The sequence below is a fragment of the Pholcus phalangioides genome, unplaced genomic scaffold (genome assembly GCF_987345545.1).
Source record: "Pholcus phalangioides strain wild (caught in Gottingen) unplaced genomic scaffold, Ppha-v1.0 ptg000015l_1, whole genome shotgun sequence".
Classification (NCBI taxonomy): Eukaryota; Metazoa; Arthropoda; class Arachnida; order Araneae; family Pholcidae; genus Pholcus; species Pholcus phalangioides.
This window is the reverse complement of record NW_028301608.1, coordinates 21189087-21209653: the sequence shown is the minus strand read 5'-3', so window position 1 is coordinate 21209653 and position 20567 is coordinate 21189087. Positions and strand designations below refer to the sequence as shown.

General features: G+C 38.2%; 1 protein-coding gene across 2 annotated transcripts in view; it reads right to left on the bottom strand.

Annotated features, from left to right (window-relative positions):
• Epp (Ecdysteroid phosphate phosphatase) overlaps positions 1–19581 on the bottom strand; it is a 28344-nt gene extending 8763 nt beyond the window's left edge. The window contains exons 1-5 of one of the 2 annotated variants that reach the window (XM_089243143.1): positions 19503–19581; positions 17190–17291; positions 12885–13007; positions 12664–12756; positions 11131–11373 (exon numbers count right to left, since the gene is read on the bottom strand). In XM_089243143.1, the coding sequence (XP_089099269.1) occupies positions 11131–11373; positions 12664–12756; positions 12885–13007; positions 17190–17280 (550 nt within the window). In that variant the 5' untranslated portion in view covers positions 17281–17291; positions 19503–19581. The remainder of the gene's footprint in view (positions 1–11130; positions 11374–12663; positions 12757–12884; positions 13008–17189; positions 17292–19502) is intronic. The other variant, XM_089243144.1, reaches the window with a different exon arrangement.
• Positions 19582–20567: the final 986 nt, after the last annotated feature.

The following is a 20567-nucleotide window of genomic DNA, read 5'->3' as shown; positions in this document are numbered from 1 at the left end:
AAAGCATATATGCTCAACTTATGGCCATCGATCCCAAACCTAATTTTGTAAAAATGAACTAAGCAGTACATTTACAGACCCATGGTGAAATTCCACATTTAATTGGCCTGCAGCATGTTTACAGATCACTTAAGTGACCCGTAACACATTCCCAGTGTTTGCAGCACAGTTCCAGAACACTTGACCCTTTACGGCGCACTACTCTTTAAAGTTGGAATTTTAACAAAAAATGGTGTATGCTGTCTACTTAGGCCTAAAGGAGTAAGCAGGTACAATTTTGTATAATCACAAAAAAATATAGAAAATTTCTTGTAAAGACGAGGATTTTAAATAACGCATCACAGCTGAAGATCATGGATTGCTTTGTTTGGCTATGATTGAAAAGGAAAGTTCATAGTATACAATAAACCTCTTTTTATCCATTTATAATTGAATTTAACGGTTTGAGAAGCTAGTCAAGTTGGGTGTTCCATGCAGTGGAACACTGAACAACAAAGGGTTAAGTGACCTACGGCACATTTTGAGATCACTTGAGTAACCCACAACACAGTTCCAGAACACTCCAGTGGACCACTGTATGGGTCCCCACATACTGCAGCAGGGCTCCTAGGCTAGGATCTTTGTTGGGGCCCCAGTATAATGAACTTATAGTGTGGAAAACAAAAAGTAAAGGAAAACAAGAATCATTCCGAGCCATGTCAGCCCCACCCTTGCGGAGGCCATAGCCGGGGCACATTTCCAGATCACTTAAATGACCGATGACACTATTCTAGACTATTTAAGTAGCCAGCATCATGTTTCCAAACAGATAAAGTGGTTCACACTCTCTGAAAGGTTGGTTTGAAAAAAAAACCTAGTTTATGACAAATATTATAGAGTGGGGTGTCAAAAACAACTTAAATAAACACAGCTCTTATTTTAATAGGATTGTAGTGCAGTGCATGTCATCCCTTCATGCTATCATGCATTTGAACTGTTTTAAATTCCATTCAAATTTGGAATTTGTTACATTTTGATGAAACAAAAACTCTTGGCACTCTTACAACTAATCACTCCATTTGCCGGTAAATATAAAAATTTTGTAAAAGTTCACGTTAAACCACTCGCACTTGGGGACTTTGTTCTAATACCAATCATGCGTCTGCTCCCATTTTACAACCTATAAGATGGCTCACTACTACTACTACTTCACTACACACCAACTCTGGTCATATTGCCATACAGCAATTTACTACCAAACAAGTTGGTTGGAAATTAAAGCGTCAGCAATCAGTGGTCACCTCAGGCTTGTTAGGGAAAAGAACTTGTTATTTGTGTTCTTCCTCAGGATTGAACCTGCAGACACCTTCATGGTGGTAGGCAAGCATCTTATCAGTGTACCACTCGGGTGCTAAAATGGCTTACTGGTGTTTGTCAGTTTTGGCATTTGGAAAAAATTGACAGCTACTATTACATAACGTTTTAACTCTATGCAGGATAGCTCAAAGGGTCTTGAAGATAGTTATAACTGAAAATTAAAAGGGTAGTTCAGGCATACAAAAACAAATGGTGCAACGTGTTTAGTGCACTCCCAGATTCTATTTCTATCTTCAAGTTTTTTGGCAGCACAAAGAAATAAATCGATACCAGAATTCAAATCAAGACATTTATTCAATTACCAAAAGCTAAACATTGTTACAATATTAATTCAAGAATTTACTAATGACATTAAAAATTTAGTTTAACGTTAAATAAATAAAAAAAAAAGTAAATATATCACAGAGACTTTTTCATGTATTTCACTTATCTGGAGGTGGTCCGTAACTTTGGCAAGCGACTAGAGATGAGGCACTAAGTCCGGTTTTGAAGTGGACGTCCGCTATGACGTAGACTCGTCAGAGGCCGATTCTCACTGGCCACGAGATGGATGAAGTCGGCTGGGAATCGTGTTTCCCATTTCAAGATGCACTGTCTAGAAGTAGCACAACATCGGAGCCAAGAGGAGTCTGGCCAAGCAAGTGACGCAAATCTGTAGGTGAAACGGTCATCGGACGTTGGCCCAGCGGGTGCTGAGGGGCTAGAACTGCAGGAGATCGGGGATCAGGCCACAGTGAGGCAGATGTTGAGAACAGCCGTTGTTGACCCGTCTATTTCACATAGTTGATGATACCACTAGACCAGGAGTTCTAGGTGTAGAGAATTTTCCGACATCACCTGGCTAGCATTAGAAGAACCAGGCCATCGCTCACATGTAAAGCTACTATTAAAAGTAAGTTCGGATCTGCTGAGACACAACTGCACTTTAGAAAAACATCACAGGATACGTTTCGAAGCTTAAGGCTAGATGAAGTTACGTTACATTAAATCTGACTAATGAAAGACTAGCACCACTGTGCTACAACATCGGAACACTGAACTTGTTAAACGAGTGAGGTGAAAAGGAATGCAATGAGATGTGATGTGTATGTTCGATAACCACAATCTGTATATATACTAATCAGGCAACAAGTATTTTTGGTCCACTTGGACCCCGGAAATACTGCGTCACATCAAGAAAAATATTACGTCACAACAAACAATAAGACTATTACGTCACAACAAACAATAAGACTATTACGTCACAACAAACAATAAGACTATTACGTCACAACAAACAATAAGACTATTACGTCACAACAAACAATAAGACTATTACGTCACAACAATAAGACTATTAAGTCACAACAAGAAAACATTGACATAATTTACATATAGTTTCGAAATATTAGTGTAACATTAAATTACCGTTTGGCAACATGTCGGTGAACTGGCCAGGTTCACCCAACATGACCAACGACAATCGGGAAAGTTTACCAACGGAGGTCCGCGGCCATCCGCCGGCAAACGAAATACACTGGTGTAAGAAATTAAGAGAATTTGCAGACCTGGTCGATTATCTCTAGAACTACTGTACCGATTTTAATGAAATTTGATATGTACATACATTGATACAATACAAAACAAATAACCATTCAATAATTGTAATACACACGCATGATCGTGCGTAACACTCATTGGAGTCGGAAGGTATGAAACAGCGGTTGCAGAATAAACAAAAAAGTAGATTAATAGATGGGTTAATAGGGGGTATGGTCCCCTCTTACAGATATACAGGTCTCGCAGCGTGATTTCATACTTGAAATAAGGCAGTTTATCATTTCCTGTGGCAACTGGTCCCACTTGTTCAGCATTGCTGTTTTCATTCCCTGGATGGTTCCCGGAGGGGGGTTGTGAGTTGCAATTGCCCTCCCCAGAGCGTCCCAGACATGCTCTATAGGGTTAAGGTCTGGAGATCTAGCAGGCCAATCCATCCGGCGAATATCCTCACTCTCTAGAAAATCGTCGAGCAGAAGAGCTCTATGTGGCCTCGCGTTATCGTCCATTAAAATGAACTCGGGGCCAACTGCATCCCTGAAAAGGCGAACATAGGGCTCTAAGACCTCATCCTTATACCTCACACCAGTCACAGTGTCTCTTTCAAAGACATGGAGAGATGTGCAGCCATCTAACATGATGCCTGCCCAGACCATTAAACCTCCTCCGCCATAATGGTCGATTTCACGGACATTGGAGGGTAGGTACCGGGTCCCTGGTTCTCTCCATATGAACGTACGGCGAGAATCAGTGCTTATGCTGAACCAGGACTCATCAGTGAAGAGAATGTTCATCCATTGATCCATACTCCAATCTCTACGCACCATGATAAAAGGATTTTCCTGTCCGTAGAAGTGAGCGGTACGCAAACAGCAGGTCTTCTTGCAAACAACTCTCTCTCGTGAAGTCTTTTGGAAACAGTCACCATTGATACACGGGTTCCTGTGGCTGCATACAAGTCACGAGAGAGCTGAGAAGCTGTAGAGCTCCTGTTATGCCTCGCTATAATCGACAAATGGCGATCTTCTCTGGCCGTCATGGCTCTTGGACAATCTTGCCCAGGCTTTCTCTCGATGGATCCGGTATCCTGGAACTGTTTCCATAAGTTACTTAGACGCTGGGCGTTAAACTGAACTCTCTACAAATCTGGACCTGAGATTGACCTGCTTCTAGCCTCCCCACAATTCGCCACCTCATTCCATCATCCAAACGTTGGTGGTTACTCATTTTTACTGTTACAATTTGAAATTAACCAATTGCTGCAAAATAATACCAAGAAATTCGCCGAGGTGTGCAAGCAAATGAAATGCGTCTTAACTTACGCGTGCTTATAAAGCCTGCTTCTCTACTGGCTCCGCCTACACACACATGTATGCTTACGTATTTGACGTACAAGATTTGCATTTTTGTCTAGAAGCAGTGGTTTTACATTAATTTAATTTTTTTTCATGAAATTCGATAAAATATGCAAATTCTCTTAATTTATTTCACCAGTGTACTTAAGTTAACATAAAATTTAAAGTATACAAAAGGACAACACCTCCAATGAGACCAGGTGACATCTCTCCCGGGAGGCACCAACCGATTAAGAACTAATGAAAATAATATCGTCGAGAGATTAATTTAGGTGGGACATTAGCTGTCCGACCTGCAGTCTCATCCTCGTCAAGCAACTGGAAGACCCCACCCTCCAGCCGAAAGACTAAGTGGACGAACTAGCCCATACCGGTATGCTAGCGAGACCTTTGGTGGTTTCCGGTGGCTAAGCGGTCCCTGGGGTCTGAAGGCAAGTACTCTCTTGATATTACAATTAAGGAAAAACATGACCCGGCGGCCGTCATGTTACAATGGCAGGGGTGGGAAGTGACTAAGTCCACTTTGGAGCAGCAAGATTCAGGATTTGGAGCAGCAAAATTCAGGATTCTGAGCAGTTTTGGATCAACAAATTCAGGATTTGGAGCAGCAAAATATGGGATTCGGAGCAGATATTTATAAATTAGAACAGTGAAATTAACAAGAATATTTTTGTTAACCCTCAACCCTTTTCAAAATAAAACTGCACTGTCTTTTGATATCAAACATTTTTTCATCAGCTTGATTTTTGTTTTTGGTGTTTTAGGCTTTTGACACCTTGTTTGAAACAGCGGCTATCATAAAATTTTTTGCACCCGTCTATTTAAGATGATTTTTGCTTACTGAGGCACTATTTGCTGCCTTGAACAGCAGCACTTCAAATGAGCTAAAACATTTTTATAAGTTTTCAATTTTTTTATACTTGGAAAGATTTTGTTGCAAAATGGAATTGAATTTCAGAAGAATCAACACGATGTTTGGCGATTCAGCACTCATTATCTGGCGAGATTGGCTATCCGACACTCGTTATTTGGTGAAATTGGCGATCTGACACTCGTTATTTGACGATATTGACGATTTAACGCTCATTATTCGGCAAAGTTTCTAAACTAACATTCGTAATTCGGCGGACATGCGCTTTTTACTCCCGGAATGAAATTTTGTTTCACGAAACATCGGGATTTAACACAATGACGATCGACTACAGTAATTTCTGCTGCTTCCAGTGCCGACTTTTTTTTTTAAACGGAAACACTCGCATTTGCACTTTGACGCTGAAAGACATTGCAAACCATCTTCAGTTCGACGATCATCGGGGTTTCACGATGGAGGGGCCGATAATTTAAGGCAATAGTTTAGGCATAGTGGAATAAAACACGCTCTTCTCGGAAAGAATTGTTTCGTAGCAAGCAGGAGCAAAAATCTTTTTTCGTCCCTTCCGAAATTCAAGGGGGTACTGAAGCAAAATTCGCTATTTGGTGCAGAAAAATACGAAAATACGCTATTGGAGCAGGATGGCGCAAGATATTAGTTTTGGCGCAGAGTTCCCACCCCTTCAATGGTTGCAAATGTTGTAGAAAAGATTGCAAGAGGCCAGGAATTTTTTAAACCATTTCTCAATCCATGCATCAATATTATAGCCCAGTTTCCATGGGAAAGATTGTGTGAATGAGTTTTTGATGGAAATTCTTCTTGCTGACATTATACCAACTTTTTTTTTTATTTCCCATGTAGACAGGACTTATGAGACAAGATGGATTGCAACTCCTCCCAGAAAAACATGTTGTTTCATTTTGCAGTTGATTGAGTTAATGAAGAAATGAGAATGAAAATGGTTTGCCGCCTTGATTGTACAGAGATACCTTGCTACAAAGCTTGAGCAGTTTCATTACATGTTTATGTTTGCAAGAAAATTAGAGAATATGCATGACAATTTCCATACAAAACACCAGACCTGTCATTTGGGGGGGGGGGTAGGTGTATATATATATATATATATATACAAATATATATGCATTCATTGAGTACATGTGCTTTGCCCCCCCCCCCCGGACAAAGTTGAAATGACAGCCCTGCAAAACACCATCTAATAGTGAATATCATCTCCAATACACAAAGACCATTGAAAGTTCTGAGTAATTTTTATGCTTAACTTATTATTACAGCACGAAGACCTCCCCAAAGTTTCCTAGCTCTTAACGCTGTAGAAAGCTCAGAACACACAATTGTAATTTTAGACACCCTATATATTGCCACCCCAAAATTTTATCATCAAATTTTGATGCTCTGAGGAGCTGTGCATGGCACAAACTTGTACCTGTAGTGTCCTTATTAGATTTTGTGACATGGTTCTATGTAGGGCTACTAGACGTCCTCTTTATGTTGGTTCAAGCATCCTCCTACATTTCGTAAAATTTTCCCTTTTGTCTTCCTTCTCCAGTTTTTTTTTTCAGAGAAAATATTTTTTCCACTTTTATACATATATCTATTCATTGATATGAGTGTTTGTTTTATTTCCCACATGCGTTGAGCAATAGCCATCAAAATTCCCAGAACCTTTTCTCTTTGTGCTTTTTTTAAACGGTTCTGTTTTATATGAAGAGATGGTATTTTTTCCGCCTGAAATATACTGAGAAATTGAATTTTCTGTATGTTAATGCCAAAACTGATATTTGGAAAGAAAAATGATTTGTCTCCTTTGGGAATCGAACCTGGGTCCCCTTGCATACCGGACAAGTGAGCGAACCAATACACCAGAGACACACTTTTCAATTCCTTATAACACGCATTAGTAGCGTGAAGCACTGAGTGGAGTCGAAAATTGTTGTAGTTAAAGGAGGCTGCTATGACTCCACTCAGCACTTCATGCTACTAATGCGAATTATAAGGAATTGAAAAGTGTGTCTCTGGTGTATTGGTTAGTGCACTTACCCGGTATGCAAGGGGACCCACGTTCGATTTCCAGAGGAGACAAATCCCTTTTCTTTCCAAACATCAGTTTCGGCATTAACATCCAGAAAATTCAATTTCTGTTTTAGTTAGGGAAAATTATTGTTGTGTGGCAAATTTTATTATTTAGTATAGCGCCGCAAACTGTTGTGGGAATTGAGAAAGTGACTTTATTAAGAGTGTGTGAGCAGGCATTCCCCTTCTGCAGTTTTCAAATCTGGTAACCATAGTTCTATGTAAAAATCATTTGTTTTTGTATGCTGGACAATCCTTTAACACTTTCGGGTCTAAGGGTCTAAGGCCGAGCATGACTCGGGTTGCTGTTTTTGTTCAAGGGAACTAAAGCTCAGGCTTAACTTTTAACTCTCGTAGCCATAAAATGGCTGAATATATATGTTCCCAGTGGTTTTAAAACATAATCTATAAATCTTCTAGTTCCAAAAAATATATATAGATGGCAGCAGCCAACGGATGTAGCTTTATGAAACAATGTAGAAGTATAGTTGAAATGCATTTGTATTCGTAGGTAAGGTAGTCATGTTTGTTGTGTTTCGTGATGTCTCATGAATGATTTTTGGACATCAGTTGCCGATGATTTGGCTGAACTTAGAGATATATTAGCACACGATTCTTTGCCAGAGTTATCAGATTCAGATGGTCCAGAATACCAGCCTGCTTGGATAAGGGATTCAAAATCGCAGTTCTCAGATGATGGCAATAGCAAATATACAGTAGACTCTCTGTAACTCGACACCCCAAAAGTATTGACGAACATATCAATTTTTGTCTGATCGCTTTTATGTACTTAATTATATACATTCTAACAATTATATTAAATGAAATGGTTAATTCTCATTAATTTTAATTCGGGTTATTTCAAAATAGAATCAAAATGTATAAAAACATTTACCTCATGAAAAATAATCAAGTACATTTGCTTGTTTTTCTTTCCAAAGAGAAAACAAAAATGTTTCTACACTATTCAGTTTATGCCGCGATTATTCGGCTCCTTTCTGACTGCGTAGAAAGTGACATATGACATCTTGAGGTTTTAGTGCATCATGGAAAAATGGTGCACAGATACTTCTTCATCTGAACTTTCTGATCCTTTCTTCGAAATATGAAGCACTTGCTTTGGGCGATTGATTCTAGAATATCGTCATCTGCTAAAAGTCCTGAAGTTACAAGATCAGAGTCAATACTCACAAATTCATCGTCGATACTATTGAGTTGGTTTTAATTTATATTTAACCTATTCCACAATTTATTTTATTTAAGACTTCGTACTATGGGCGGTCGTGAAGAGAAGGGAAAATTTTCCCTACCAAAATTGAAAGGGTTGGTACACCCCAGAGTCCGACCTTTATTATTATCAACCATAGATCTCAATAAACACTAAACACAAAGAGTCAAGTCAACACTGAGAAAATTTAAATCCAGACATTTTAATAATAGCAAAACATTATTCAGAGAATTTAATGGGAGTCCCAGTGATAAAATTAACACCATTTATTGGGTAGAACACACCATCACCTTTGTCAACATGGAAAATTTGGGGGGTGAGCAGTTAAATAAGATATGAGGCGAAGGCCTCGATTTGTAATCAATTATACCGTGAGAGAGACCTGAAGATAACAGGGGAAGTGCCTTCAGGGAATGATAGAAAAGGGATCTGTAGAAGGGCCCCGAGGAGGATAGATCATAGGATCTACTTACGTTTACGACAATGATCAGTCTCTGGAAGGCACTACACTGATGGACGGTTCGCCAAACGAAACTATATTGACATTGACTGGGGCTGACGAACCAGCTTCTCAGGTGGACACATTTTTGACATCTCCTCTGAGCTGAGGAGGGGAGGAGGCGCAAGTGCCACACAGTAAGTTGAGAGCCCTCCTTCGCTCTCTTCTAGCGAAAACTCAGGGGAAAAACCCCCGAGACCCCTTTCTGTGGGGTATTTATGCCCATCATCCGAGTTCTTCCTGGATTCTCATAGGTGGCCGCAGCTCACGTGATCGTTATATTCTCCCTCTTTTCCGGCCCAAAAGGACATGAAAAACACGTCACCACTGGTGCAGGTTTGGGGTACGAGTCATTTCGGAGGGAGAAGAGGGGGTCGAGGGGGGGGGGGAAAGAGAGAGAGAGAGCAAAATGGCACTGGAAAGCACGATCCAACACGTTTAACTTAGGACAAAGGAATTCCAACTTATTGAATTTCGTTCAAGATCCTGGGTCGAGTGGTTTGCATTTTTGAATTCCTGTACTGACAGAAAAATCCTATCTATTGATATCACTCTCTGTGTTGGGGAACAAGTTGAAACACCAAAAGTTAGGGTTTTAATTATTGTCCATGGTTGTACTACACCAGGCACTCATAAAGCCAATTAATTAATTAGACAGATGTTCTACGGCTGGGAATTACATACCTTACTGGGGAAAATTAAGGGTTGCATGTGTGGATCCATGACGTAGATGTTTCACTTTCCACCCTTTCGTGGGATATATGTATATAAAAACAATAATAATAATCTAACAATAATTAACAATTATGTGTAGTGTTTTTCATGTGGAATTTTATGTGAGTGTGTGTGTGTAGGTGTACAAGTGGTATTACAAAATCACATAACTTTCAAAATACTAATAACTGCCACCTTACATAACATTTTTCCCATTCTCCATAATACAATCACCCATAGTGCTATTTATGCTTTCTCCACACTTAATCTGAGAGGAATTTTCGGAGAAATAATAATTTTCCAAAGAGTCAGAATAAAAAACCAACATGATGGAAGCAGTTCTGAATTGTTCTGGCTGTGATCCCCCCCCCCCATAGCGCAAAAAAGGGATCCATCATATAGAACAAAAAAACAACGGATTATCGAAGTACCCATGGACAACGTCAAAAAATTCTTAGAATGGTAATACACGAGAAATTGTAAAAACCAGGAAAAAGGGACAAAAATCGTAGCAGAGTTAAGCTAAACATGTGTCAGGTTACAGAGTTTCCCCTTCATTGAAAATAGTATTGGGGCCAACCAAGGAAATAATACATGTCGAGTTATCCACGTGTCACGTTACCGAGAGTCTACTGTACTTGATTTTTTGCTTTTGGACAATTTTGTATATATTACTTAATTTTTCAAATGTTTTAGGACGTATATTTTTACAAAATTCTTATTCATTTTAGATGATGAAAAGGAGCAACGAAGCAAATCAAAGGTAGAAACTGGAAAAAGATTGAGGAAATACACTGCAAACCTTGCAGTGTTGCTTTGTGTGCAAATCTGTGTTTTGAAGTGTACCACACTAAAGCAAATTTTACAAGATGATATTTTTTTTAATAAAAACTATTTTTAGATATTTTTACAACATTTGAGTAAGTTTTTATTCAGAATTGTTTGCAATTTTATGTTAAAAAATTATGTTTTCTTATGCGGAACTTTTTTTTAAAACACACTTTTTCATTATTTCTCATTAAATATTAATTATTAGTCCCTTTAAATACTTGCTATATTATGGAAGAAAAAAGTTTGAAATTTCTAGCTAAAAAAACTGTTAAGATATATATATTCTAAGTCATTTAAAAAAAATCATGAAAAGTGCCAAAAACCCTCAGTGCACAGAGAGAGACATAGTTGAAACAGCTCAGACCCAAAAGTGTTAAATTAAAAAAACATTTAATGAAAACCAACACTTTTAAAATTCTTAATCTATGAACAAGTTGTAAATGTCATATTCAAAGATATATGCAGCATAGAGAGAAAGCTTGGACAGCACAGCAGTGAAAAATCAAATAACACTACATGCGCACTCAGACTGTTAGGTACACACACAGTTACACTTCAGGCACAACTCACTAGGTAGTAAGTAAATCACCCATAGATGGTGATAGACTTGAGTTGTGCTTGGTTTAAAAGAAAGAAAGCTCTAACATACCTTTGTACTTGTTTAACAATTCTTTCATAAGGAAATAGCTACGCATGTAATATTCTTCAATTGATTCTGAAGTATTTATCAGAGAGCCTCCCATCACAACAGGTTTATATCCCATGGAAATATTATAATTGGCCATCTTAAGCTCTTCTGGAGTCATCCATGAAGGCATTCCGTCATGGTACCAAGACAGCCATTCAAAAAGACCAGGTTCGATATTGATAGGAAGATGAGATTGACCAGATGCTGAAAAAACATGAATAAAATTAGACTTGGGCACCAAATGAAAAAATTACTTAAGGTAACACACAGACTATGGCCATTTATTCTATTATGTCTTTATTCCATTAAGACTTCTCATTCTATTTGTCATAATTCTTTATCTGAAAAGTTAATTGTAACCAGTGCAGCAACTCAGAGGGGAGGGAGCAGGGCTTGGGTGCTGGAGTAGATGAGGTACTGCATTCACCCTTTACAACTGCTTCTTCTGCATTGCACGAGGCACCAAAATGAGTGCTTGCCCCAGCTGACAAAACATGTAGTGTTGCGGCCCTAATTATAACAGTTATTATTACATAGAATAGGGGTGGCCACTTGTGGCACACCATGGTATCAAAAATGGTGCACAAACACATTTCAATTGTTAAAGAAATTCTATCCACTTTCATTAAACAATTCTAGACTATAAGATAGTCTTGCAGACTGTTAAACCTATATTTAGTATGGTAAATCAGTAATTATTATGTAATGACTTTATATTCATGTGCGTGTTTGTTTTTTGATTTTCGGGCAGTTGCTGGACATCACATGTGTACAAGGTTCAGAATTGCCTGCAAGGGGGGACATACATTATATATCCATGAATTTTAAGGGTGGGGAAGGGGAGCCTTAAGCCTTCTTACAAAATTTATTGGGAAGGGAGATCAAGCGTATCCTTGAGTCTTCAAGTTCCGGTGTTTATGCCGAACATGGTACAGGTAAGACAAACTTCTACAGATACATGCACATACACAATCTGCATTGCAATAATCAAATTTGACTTAAAAATAAAAACAATTTGAAACTCAAAAGGGTGACAAATGAAAATTTTTTACAAAAACTATTGTATAGCAAAACAATGTTTTGTGAGGCGAGGAGAATGTACCTGTTCCTTAAAAACGAGACGTATATGGGGCCTGCACATTAAAATTCGTAGTGCCATGCGCATCAAAAATAATCTTGATTGTCGCACGGCTTGGAAGAAGGTTGGCCACTCTGCTGATATAGAATGACATTACAGAGAATGTAATTTGTTTCGATAAAAATAAACAATCCTACAATTTTGTATTTGTTATCTGATGTCTACCTTAATGCATTGACTAGGGATGCTCTGTACAGATCTCTTTTATTTTCTTAATGTAATTCTGACGCAGTCCTGTCCAGTCACAGTGGGAATGTCTAAAAATTTGAACAATGGAGCCTGGGCATATACTGTTTGCAAGTAAGTTATAACATGTCCTGGCATGTTACCATGAAAAATTTCATAAAAGAACATACCTTCCAAAGCACCAGAACATGTTTCTATGCATCGCAACGATGGAGAAGCAAACACGTGGGAAAATTTAACACCATTATCTTTCATCGCTTCACCTGAGGAAGAAATACAAAGGCTTCAAATTCAAATACAGTCAAACATAAATAATTCAAAAGTCTTCGGGTACTTCAGAAGTCTTCTTAGGTTTATAAGAAGTATTGTACATAAAAAAAAGAATGGTTACCAGTTAGCTTTGACTGGCACAATCCTATATTTGTCAGGGGACAATCTTTGAAAAAAGCTCGAGGACCACCTGTGCGAGATGGCACTGTTGCAGGCATATTCAAATCCTTCCTGATATATGCTCCTGTAACACAAGATTTCATGAAAATTAATAGCTTCTTCCATGGGCATACCCAGTGAGGGGCAGCTGCCCCCCCCCCCAGAAGAGAAATTAAAGTGTAGTAATTGACACACAGCACAGACTTATCAATTTAGTATCAGTGAGTAGCCCCCCCCCCCTCTAGTTCAGAATCTGGGTACACACTTGGCTTCTACATACACCTAAATAAAGAAGTAGAATCTTTGTTACCTAGAGGGGATTGGGTCCTAAGTCTTTTTGGATATCATGAAGGTTAATACAGATCCTGGTACATTAGGTGAAATGTTCTGAGATAGTTATGTGGCTTCACTATGCAGGGTGATAGTTAACTCCTTGAACTGCAAATTACAGGCAAACCACTAATCTTGAGAGCTCTGCTTCCAATTAGAAAAACTATCCAAATATCGTGCAGAACTCTTTTCATATGAACACATTATCCTCAAAGATTCAGTTAGAAAGTTGTTACCCTGTTTATCCTGAAGCCAACAAAAGAAATTCCATGTTTCCAAGTGCAATATTTGCCGAGATATTTGAATGCAGAAAAATTTGGAAAAAACACCAAAAAATAATGTTAAAATAATAACTCAATTTTTGTTTTTTTTTAAATTCAAATATCTCAACGAATATTACACTTAAAAAAGTAGAATTTCTTTTGTTGGCCTCAGGAGAAACAGAGCAACAACTTTCTAATTGAGGTTTTGAGGACAGGGTGTTCATATAAAAAGTTAATCTTTTTATTTTAATAGCTATACAACCCCTTGCAATACGAATGACGTGTCAGAGTTCTAAACAATATTTGGATGATTTTTCTAATTAGAATTATGCCTCTAAGATCAATGTTTCACCAGTAATTTACAGTTCGAGGAGTTAACTATTCCCCCTGTATAGGGAAGACACTTATAACTATCGCAGAGCATTTCACCCAATGTACCAGGTTCTGTTTGAACTCAAGTTGGTATCCAAAAAAGACTTAGGACCTAATTCCCAATGGGAGTTAGCTATGCACCCTGTATATCATGCACTATTTATTTTTTTTTGTGAAGAAGAGACATTCTAATCATCAGTAAAAAAAGTTTTTGACAAACTTTTGCCCATTAATGTTATTCAAAGAAATACGGTATGTTCATGAACATACAGTAGAACAACATGTAGTATTTTTGAAAAAACTGGAATTCATTCATGAAGATTTCTGGTGGATATTGATAAAAGGCAATAACACAATTCTGAAACATTTTAGTGTCCTTGTGGTTTAGCTAATTTTTTGATGAGAAGTAACTCATGTTTGTTGCCTCCACCAGTATTTCAGCAACTTAAAATTGTAACTTTGGTGTATTTAGGACTGTCCATGTGAATCGATCAATCAAAGCTCTGCTATAAATATGTTTAATCTGAATTTACTACATCACATAAGCTGACAAATTATATGCACACATTATTACTTTAAAACAGGGTTTGACAAATTGAAAAAATATTTAAGTGCTAGCCATCAAATTTCATAGGAGAAAAGCATGGGTTTTTGTTCAAAAGAAACAGTCCTAAATAATGCTTTCTTCAACTTTTTTGGCATTTTATGTCTTCAAATGTTAAAAGATGTCCTATAATGAAATCAAAAAAATATTGTGTGGTGTCCTTATGAGAAAAGGAACTAAACCGTGACCATAGCTGCACCCGGGATAGTGACACCTATCACCTCGTAAGGGGCCGTTCAAGTATTATGTAAGCAAATTTTTAGCCATTTTTGACCCCATCTCCCGTTGTCAGCAAAACGCTGAACCCCCTCCCTTGTCAGCAAAATTTCGTCATCAGCTCTGCCCCTCTGAATCCAATTCATATTTTCATAAAGGGTGGTTGATGACGTAAGTATTATCCAAACCCCCCCCCTCCCCCCTTGTCATCCAAAAGTCAGCAAATCGGAAACCCCCTCCCATCAATGATGACGTAATACTTGAACGGCCCCTAATTGAAACATGGGATGTTCGAGCAAAAATGAGCAACCATGCACTTATCTACGATAAACTTTAATCAAAGCTTCATTCATTCAATCTAAGCTTCATTCATTAGCAAATGCTGCAATCCTGTTTAAGTTGGTCTGGAGCAACTCCCTATCACCTTGATTCCTGACTACCCCCCCATTTGCTTCACATCTTCTGCAAATTTGCTAACAATCCCATCAATACCCTGATCAAGTTTATCCATAAAAAGTGAAAAAAAAGCATAGGGCCAAGGACACTTCCTTGAGGGACCTCACTTGTGACACCTGTCCAGAGAATTCTCTGCTTATTTATGTAATCCGTTGTGACCTATCTCTTAACCACGATTCTTGTAATTAAGCAAGTTACAACATGGGTTTAGTAGGGAGCATTCAATGACTATCCACCTCAAGATCTGTAGAAACTCTTGAACAGGCTAGAATCCATAAAGATACAGCCACTGGCCTTTCTAGACCAGAAGAAGAGATTAAAGTTTGGCACAAAGGTTTTATTTACAAACTAATTTGTGCCAATGTTCCTTCCTCAATAATTATATATATATATAGAATAGAAATATACATACATATATATAGAAAGAGATGGAAACCTTATCTCCCATTCTATGTATAATCATTACCTTAGAGTGATGCTAGACAAGATGCTCAGCTTTCAAAGACACTGCAGCAAAGTTATTGTTAAAGTAGACATTGCCAAACAGATGATAAAGAGGCTTTGTAGCTCAAGATCAGCTCTGACAATCAGAAACAGAATACATCTATACAAAATTGCTGCCAGACCAATTTTTACATACGCAGTGCCAGTTTGGTTATACTCAAGATCTGCTAACTTGGTACATTTCAAAAGGTACCAAAACAAAACTTGAGACATTTGCTCAATGCAAATTGGTTTGTTCACTACCAGCATATAAGAAAAGATACCAAAATACCAACAGTACATGGTTTTACCCAGAAGATAGCCAAGAGATTCTCTAATAATCTTGAAAATTCAGAATTTGAGCACTTGGGGAACATCTCTGCATATCCGGAGGGTCAAATCCTGCAACTCAAGAGACCAAAAAATTTCCTGAAGATGGTCAGGCCTCAACTGCCAGGACTCTAAACGGCAGATTATGAGCAAATAAGGAATCTGAATGGAATTCAGTTCATTGCCCATAAGTAAGCATTGTAAATAAAGTATTTTTTAATTGTGAAACTAAATTTTTGAACGTAGCATTGTGTAACTTGTTAATCTCTGCATTTTTCTTATTTAATTTAGTGAAGCGTGCTATATTCTTTTGCTTTGCTTTTGTTTAGAAATGTACAAATGCTTAATATTTCTAATTTTTGCAAGTAAATAGTCTGAATATATTTAGCATCTATTATACTCCACGTTGGAAGTTATGATATTGTTTCAGTGGTTTTCCACTATTGGCCTTGATAGGATTTCTTTTGAAAAGAAAAATGTGTGACCATTGATAATAGCTTTCTTTTTGGTTTTCTAACTTGGTAATTGGACGTTATGTATATATGTAAATAGATTTAGCATTAGCACCTATCTTGCTTTTTGCGAGTTCCATATTATGAACTACAATAATCTAGAGGTAGAACCACTGTCACTACCATCTAATTCCCAAGATATAACTGCTTTTCACGCGAGTCTACCTACTCATCTGTAGAAACATGATTTCAAGGGAAAACTTAAATGCATCACCCAAACTAGGGTACCAGAAATTCTAAGGGATTTCTAATCAATTCTTACCAACCATATGGCATAAACTGAACTAATGTCTTGGGTAGGCAGTCATTACCAGGGGTTAGTACCAGGGAGATATGCACTGTATTGAATTATAGTTGGCACCCCAATACCGCCAATCAAGGTTCCCAATTAAGCAAGTTGCTCCCCCTCCCAATCTTGTGTAAAAAAACATTACAAGAGTTTACCACGTTGGACCCTATTCAATGCCTTCTGGAAATCAAGATAAACAACATCAACATTTTTGTTCTCACCCAAAGCCTTAGTCATGTGATCATAGAAAATACCCATTAAATATGGCTGTATAGTAATTTCAGGTATAAGTTCATGCAGTGATGAAAGAAACAAAAACCCTTTAGTACTAATGATTTGTGATGAAAAGTCAGATGCACTTTTATTGTGTATTAGTTTGTAAACTAATAAAATATGTAAACAAAACATATACCATTATCATCAAAACATCTAGGAATCCAGTTGCCGAAAGTGAAATCCACTCTTTCAGCATGGCGCATTATATATACAACTCTTCCAGACATTCTGAAAAAAACTAACACAAATCAAAACATTATTAATTATTAAACTCTTTTGAAAATCCAGCACTATGATTTTACAGTGTTCACTTATTCATCACCGGGGGGGGGGGGGGGGGAAAGCTGGCGGGTTTGGTGTCCTAGGCATTGGACTAGGACAGATGCAAAAAATCAATCTTTAACTGCTTCTGCATTACATGGGGGCACCATAATGCATGTTTGACCTGGCTGACAAAGTATCTAGTTGCTGCCCTGCTCATCAGCAAGATTATTTTGCCACCAAGAAAATGTCACTATGTGAAACCAGAGCTTTGGGGTTCAGTTTTCATTGTCAAGAGGATATTCATATTTTTTTCATGGGAAAATATAATCCACAGGAATAAGCGGATACAGGCTCTTCAAAATCCAACCTTGATGTCTAACTCTGCCCTCCCACCTATGCCAATACAATCAAATCTTGCTAACATGAAACTCGAGGTTCTGCCAAAATTTTTCATGCAACCAAATTTCCTGTGAACCGATAAGCATGACAGAAAAAGAATTTGACATTCTACTTGAGTCAGTCTGAAATTTAATACAATGTAAATTTATAAAAATATAATGCACTGAATTGATAATCAAGTTCTCATGAAACACTCTTTTTTCACAATATTTAAAACGAAAAATTTACACTCCAAAGCAGAACATGCCAAAATCTGTGAAGTACATCACAGAACAATCAGTGCTATTGCACAACAAGCTGGAAGAATTTTAAGACATTATGAGAATTTTTACCGCAGCATATTTCTAGTCACCAGAGAGCTCATTGCAGAACAATGCAAAACATTCTGCTTTGGGGTACCAGCAGCATTCAACCACTTTTTTTAAACTGACGCCATTAATTTCATTCAAGATTTTTTGCTTAACCTCTAGAGGAACTGACTGCTGCTTGCGACTCATGGTGAATGGGCATCTAACAATCCACAGCATGCGAAATACAATAAAGGTTGACATACCCTCTAAAAACCCACTTTTTATGCAAAAGTATTCCTCAGGTTGGGAACCACTACACTGGAAGTGTTTCTTAAAAGTTTTTTGCCCGTTTCTATGACCCCTTTCAGAAGCTGCTGCGAATCACCAAGTCATGGCACATAGCTCAATAATCCCTGGCTGTAAGTGAATTTGTACAATACATCTGGGAAAGCCCCTTGCAAATCAAGCTTGGGTTGCGACATGCAGCTTAAGAATCCCTGGCGGTAAGTGAATTTGTATGACCTATCTCGGATTTCCCTTGTGAAACAAGTTATGGTCATGACACATAGCTCAAGAATCCCTGACTGTAAGTGGTTTTGTACAATATGTTTGGGGGCCCAGGGTTCGTTTTGGTTCTCACCTATAACTTGAGAATCCTTAGTTATAACTGGATTTGTACAGCCTGTCTGGAGAAGCCTCGGCAAATCAAGTTAGGTCGTGACACATAGCTCTAAATCTCTGATTATAAGTGGATTTGTACGATACATTTGGGACATAGGCGGAGATAGACTTGACAGTCTGTGTGGGGGGGGGGGGGCATGATGATGTGTTGTCAATTCATATGTACGCAAATATATTAGATCAGTCGGCTTTAATTTTGAGCCCCCCTCCCCACTATCTTTGCCTGGATCTGGGATGCCCTTGCAAATTAAGTTTTGGGTCATCTCAAAGGCTGTGAGACCCAAGTTTGGGTCATGACCCATAGGTTGAGAACCCATCTTAGAATATAGCCTACCATAAGGAAGACCCATATGGGTTCCAGGTTGAGATATACTGCCCTGGAACATGGAAATTATTTGAAGGGTTCTACAAGGGCAAAAGGAAAAGGGTTGGGAAACGCTGGTAAAATGCACAGCATAAATGAACAAGATCTTTAATATTTTGAAAAATAAAAGAGACGGGAATTTCTCCTCATTCTTAATAAAATCATATGAAATTTTAAATGTGACATTTTTTTTTCAAATAATGTCGAAAATTATAAATGCAAATTACAGTTGTTACAACTGTTCAAAGCTCGGCAAAAAGTGAAACTACAGATCAAAATAATTGAAATCATTTGCCCAATTCCACTATAATTATTATAACATACTGGCAAATGAACATGAAGAAAAACAGCAAAATTTTCCCGCAAGGGAAATTTGGTCGCTATTTGTGTCAGAAAATCAAAAACCCACGGCCATCATTATTTGTAGAAAACAAAAACAACAATCACTTACGAAGTACCCGTGTTTTGGTTTTTTTGACTGTTGAAAATCCTGTCTGTTGAAAAAGAAACGATTGTTGCCAGATCGAACACACACCCGGCGGAATTTAGTATCCCCCCCCCCCCTTTATTTTTGCTCTTTCTTCCCGAAAGATCAGAAAGAGATCAACTGACCATATTTTTTCGAGAAAAAATTAGGAACTCCACTAACTGCAGGAATATACGGGACGTTGCCAATTATCGCCAAAAATTATGCTAAAGGTGAAAAAAAAAATTGCCAGTTATCTTAACCCTTATGGCGGCAATGACGAGACATCTAGTCTAACTCAGTGCCGTCTTAGGGCATGGGCCCACTCGGCCATGGCCCGGGGGCCTCAAGAGAACAGGGGGCTCACAAAATGGGATCTGGTTGAGATTTTTGAAAATTTGCCTGGTAGGGCCTCAGAGAAATCATTTGGCCCGGGGGCCCACGATGATCTTAAGACGACCCTGGTCTAACTTGATGCACTTTATTTCGGCAATCCCAAAACACCTCAGGTTCTTAAAAGCCTTTCATTTTGGCTACAGGGATAAAATTTTCGACAACAAGATCGGCGCGCAAGAGTATACGTGCCTTAACTCCAGAGGCGCATTTATGGTTTCGCGTCTGTTAGGCTACACTGAGTTTTTGCCGCTCTTCTGCCATTCTAGTATAATTTTCATGTCCCGCTTGGTTTTTCCTCCTTCTGCAAATACATATACTGTGCCTCTCTAAAGTCACTCACATTCACATATGCTTTCACACTGTTTTGGTCTCTCACGTGCAGGGCCGCAATTATCAGAGGTGGGGCCCCGTGCCAAACTAATAGCGGGGGCCAGGTGCAGCTCAACAATTTCGGTGCACCAAAAATGTTTAGGATTCCCCTCCACTCGATTTTATATATTTTGTTCGGGAGGAATCTATTATTTCAGAATATACAGGAATGCTGAGAAACATCTCTACAAAAAAATTTAACGCATAACTAAATAATATAAACTAACACAAAAATTGATGAAAATTCAGCACTGAATTTAATTTTACAGGAATAATTCTCCAGAA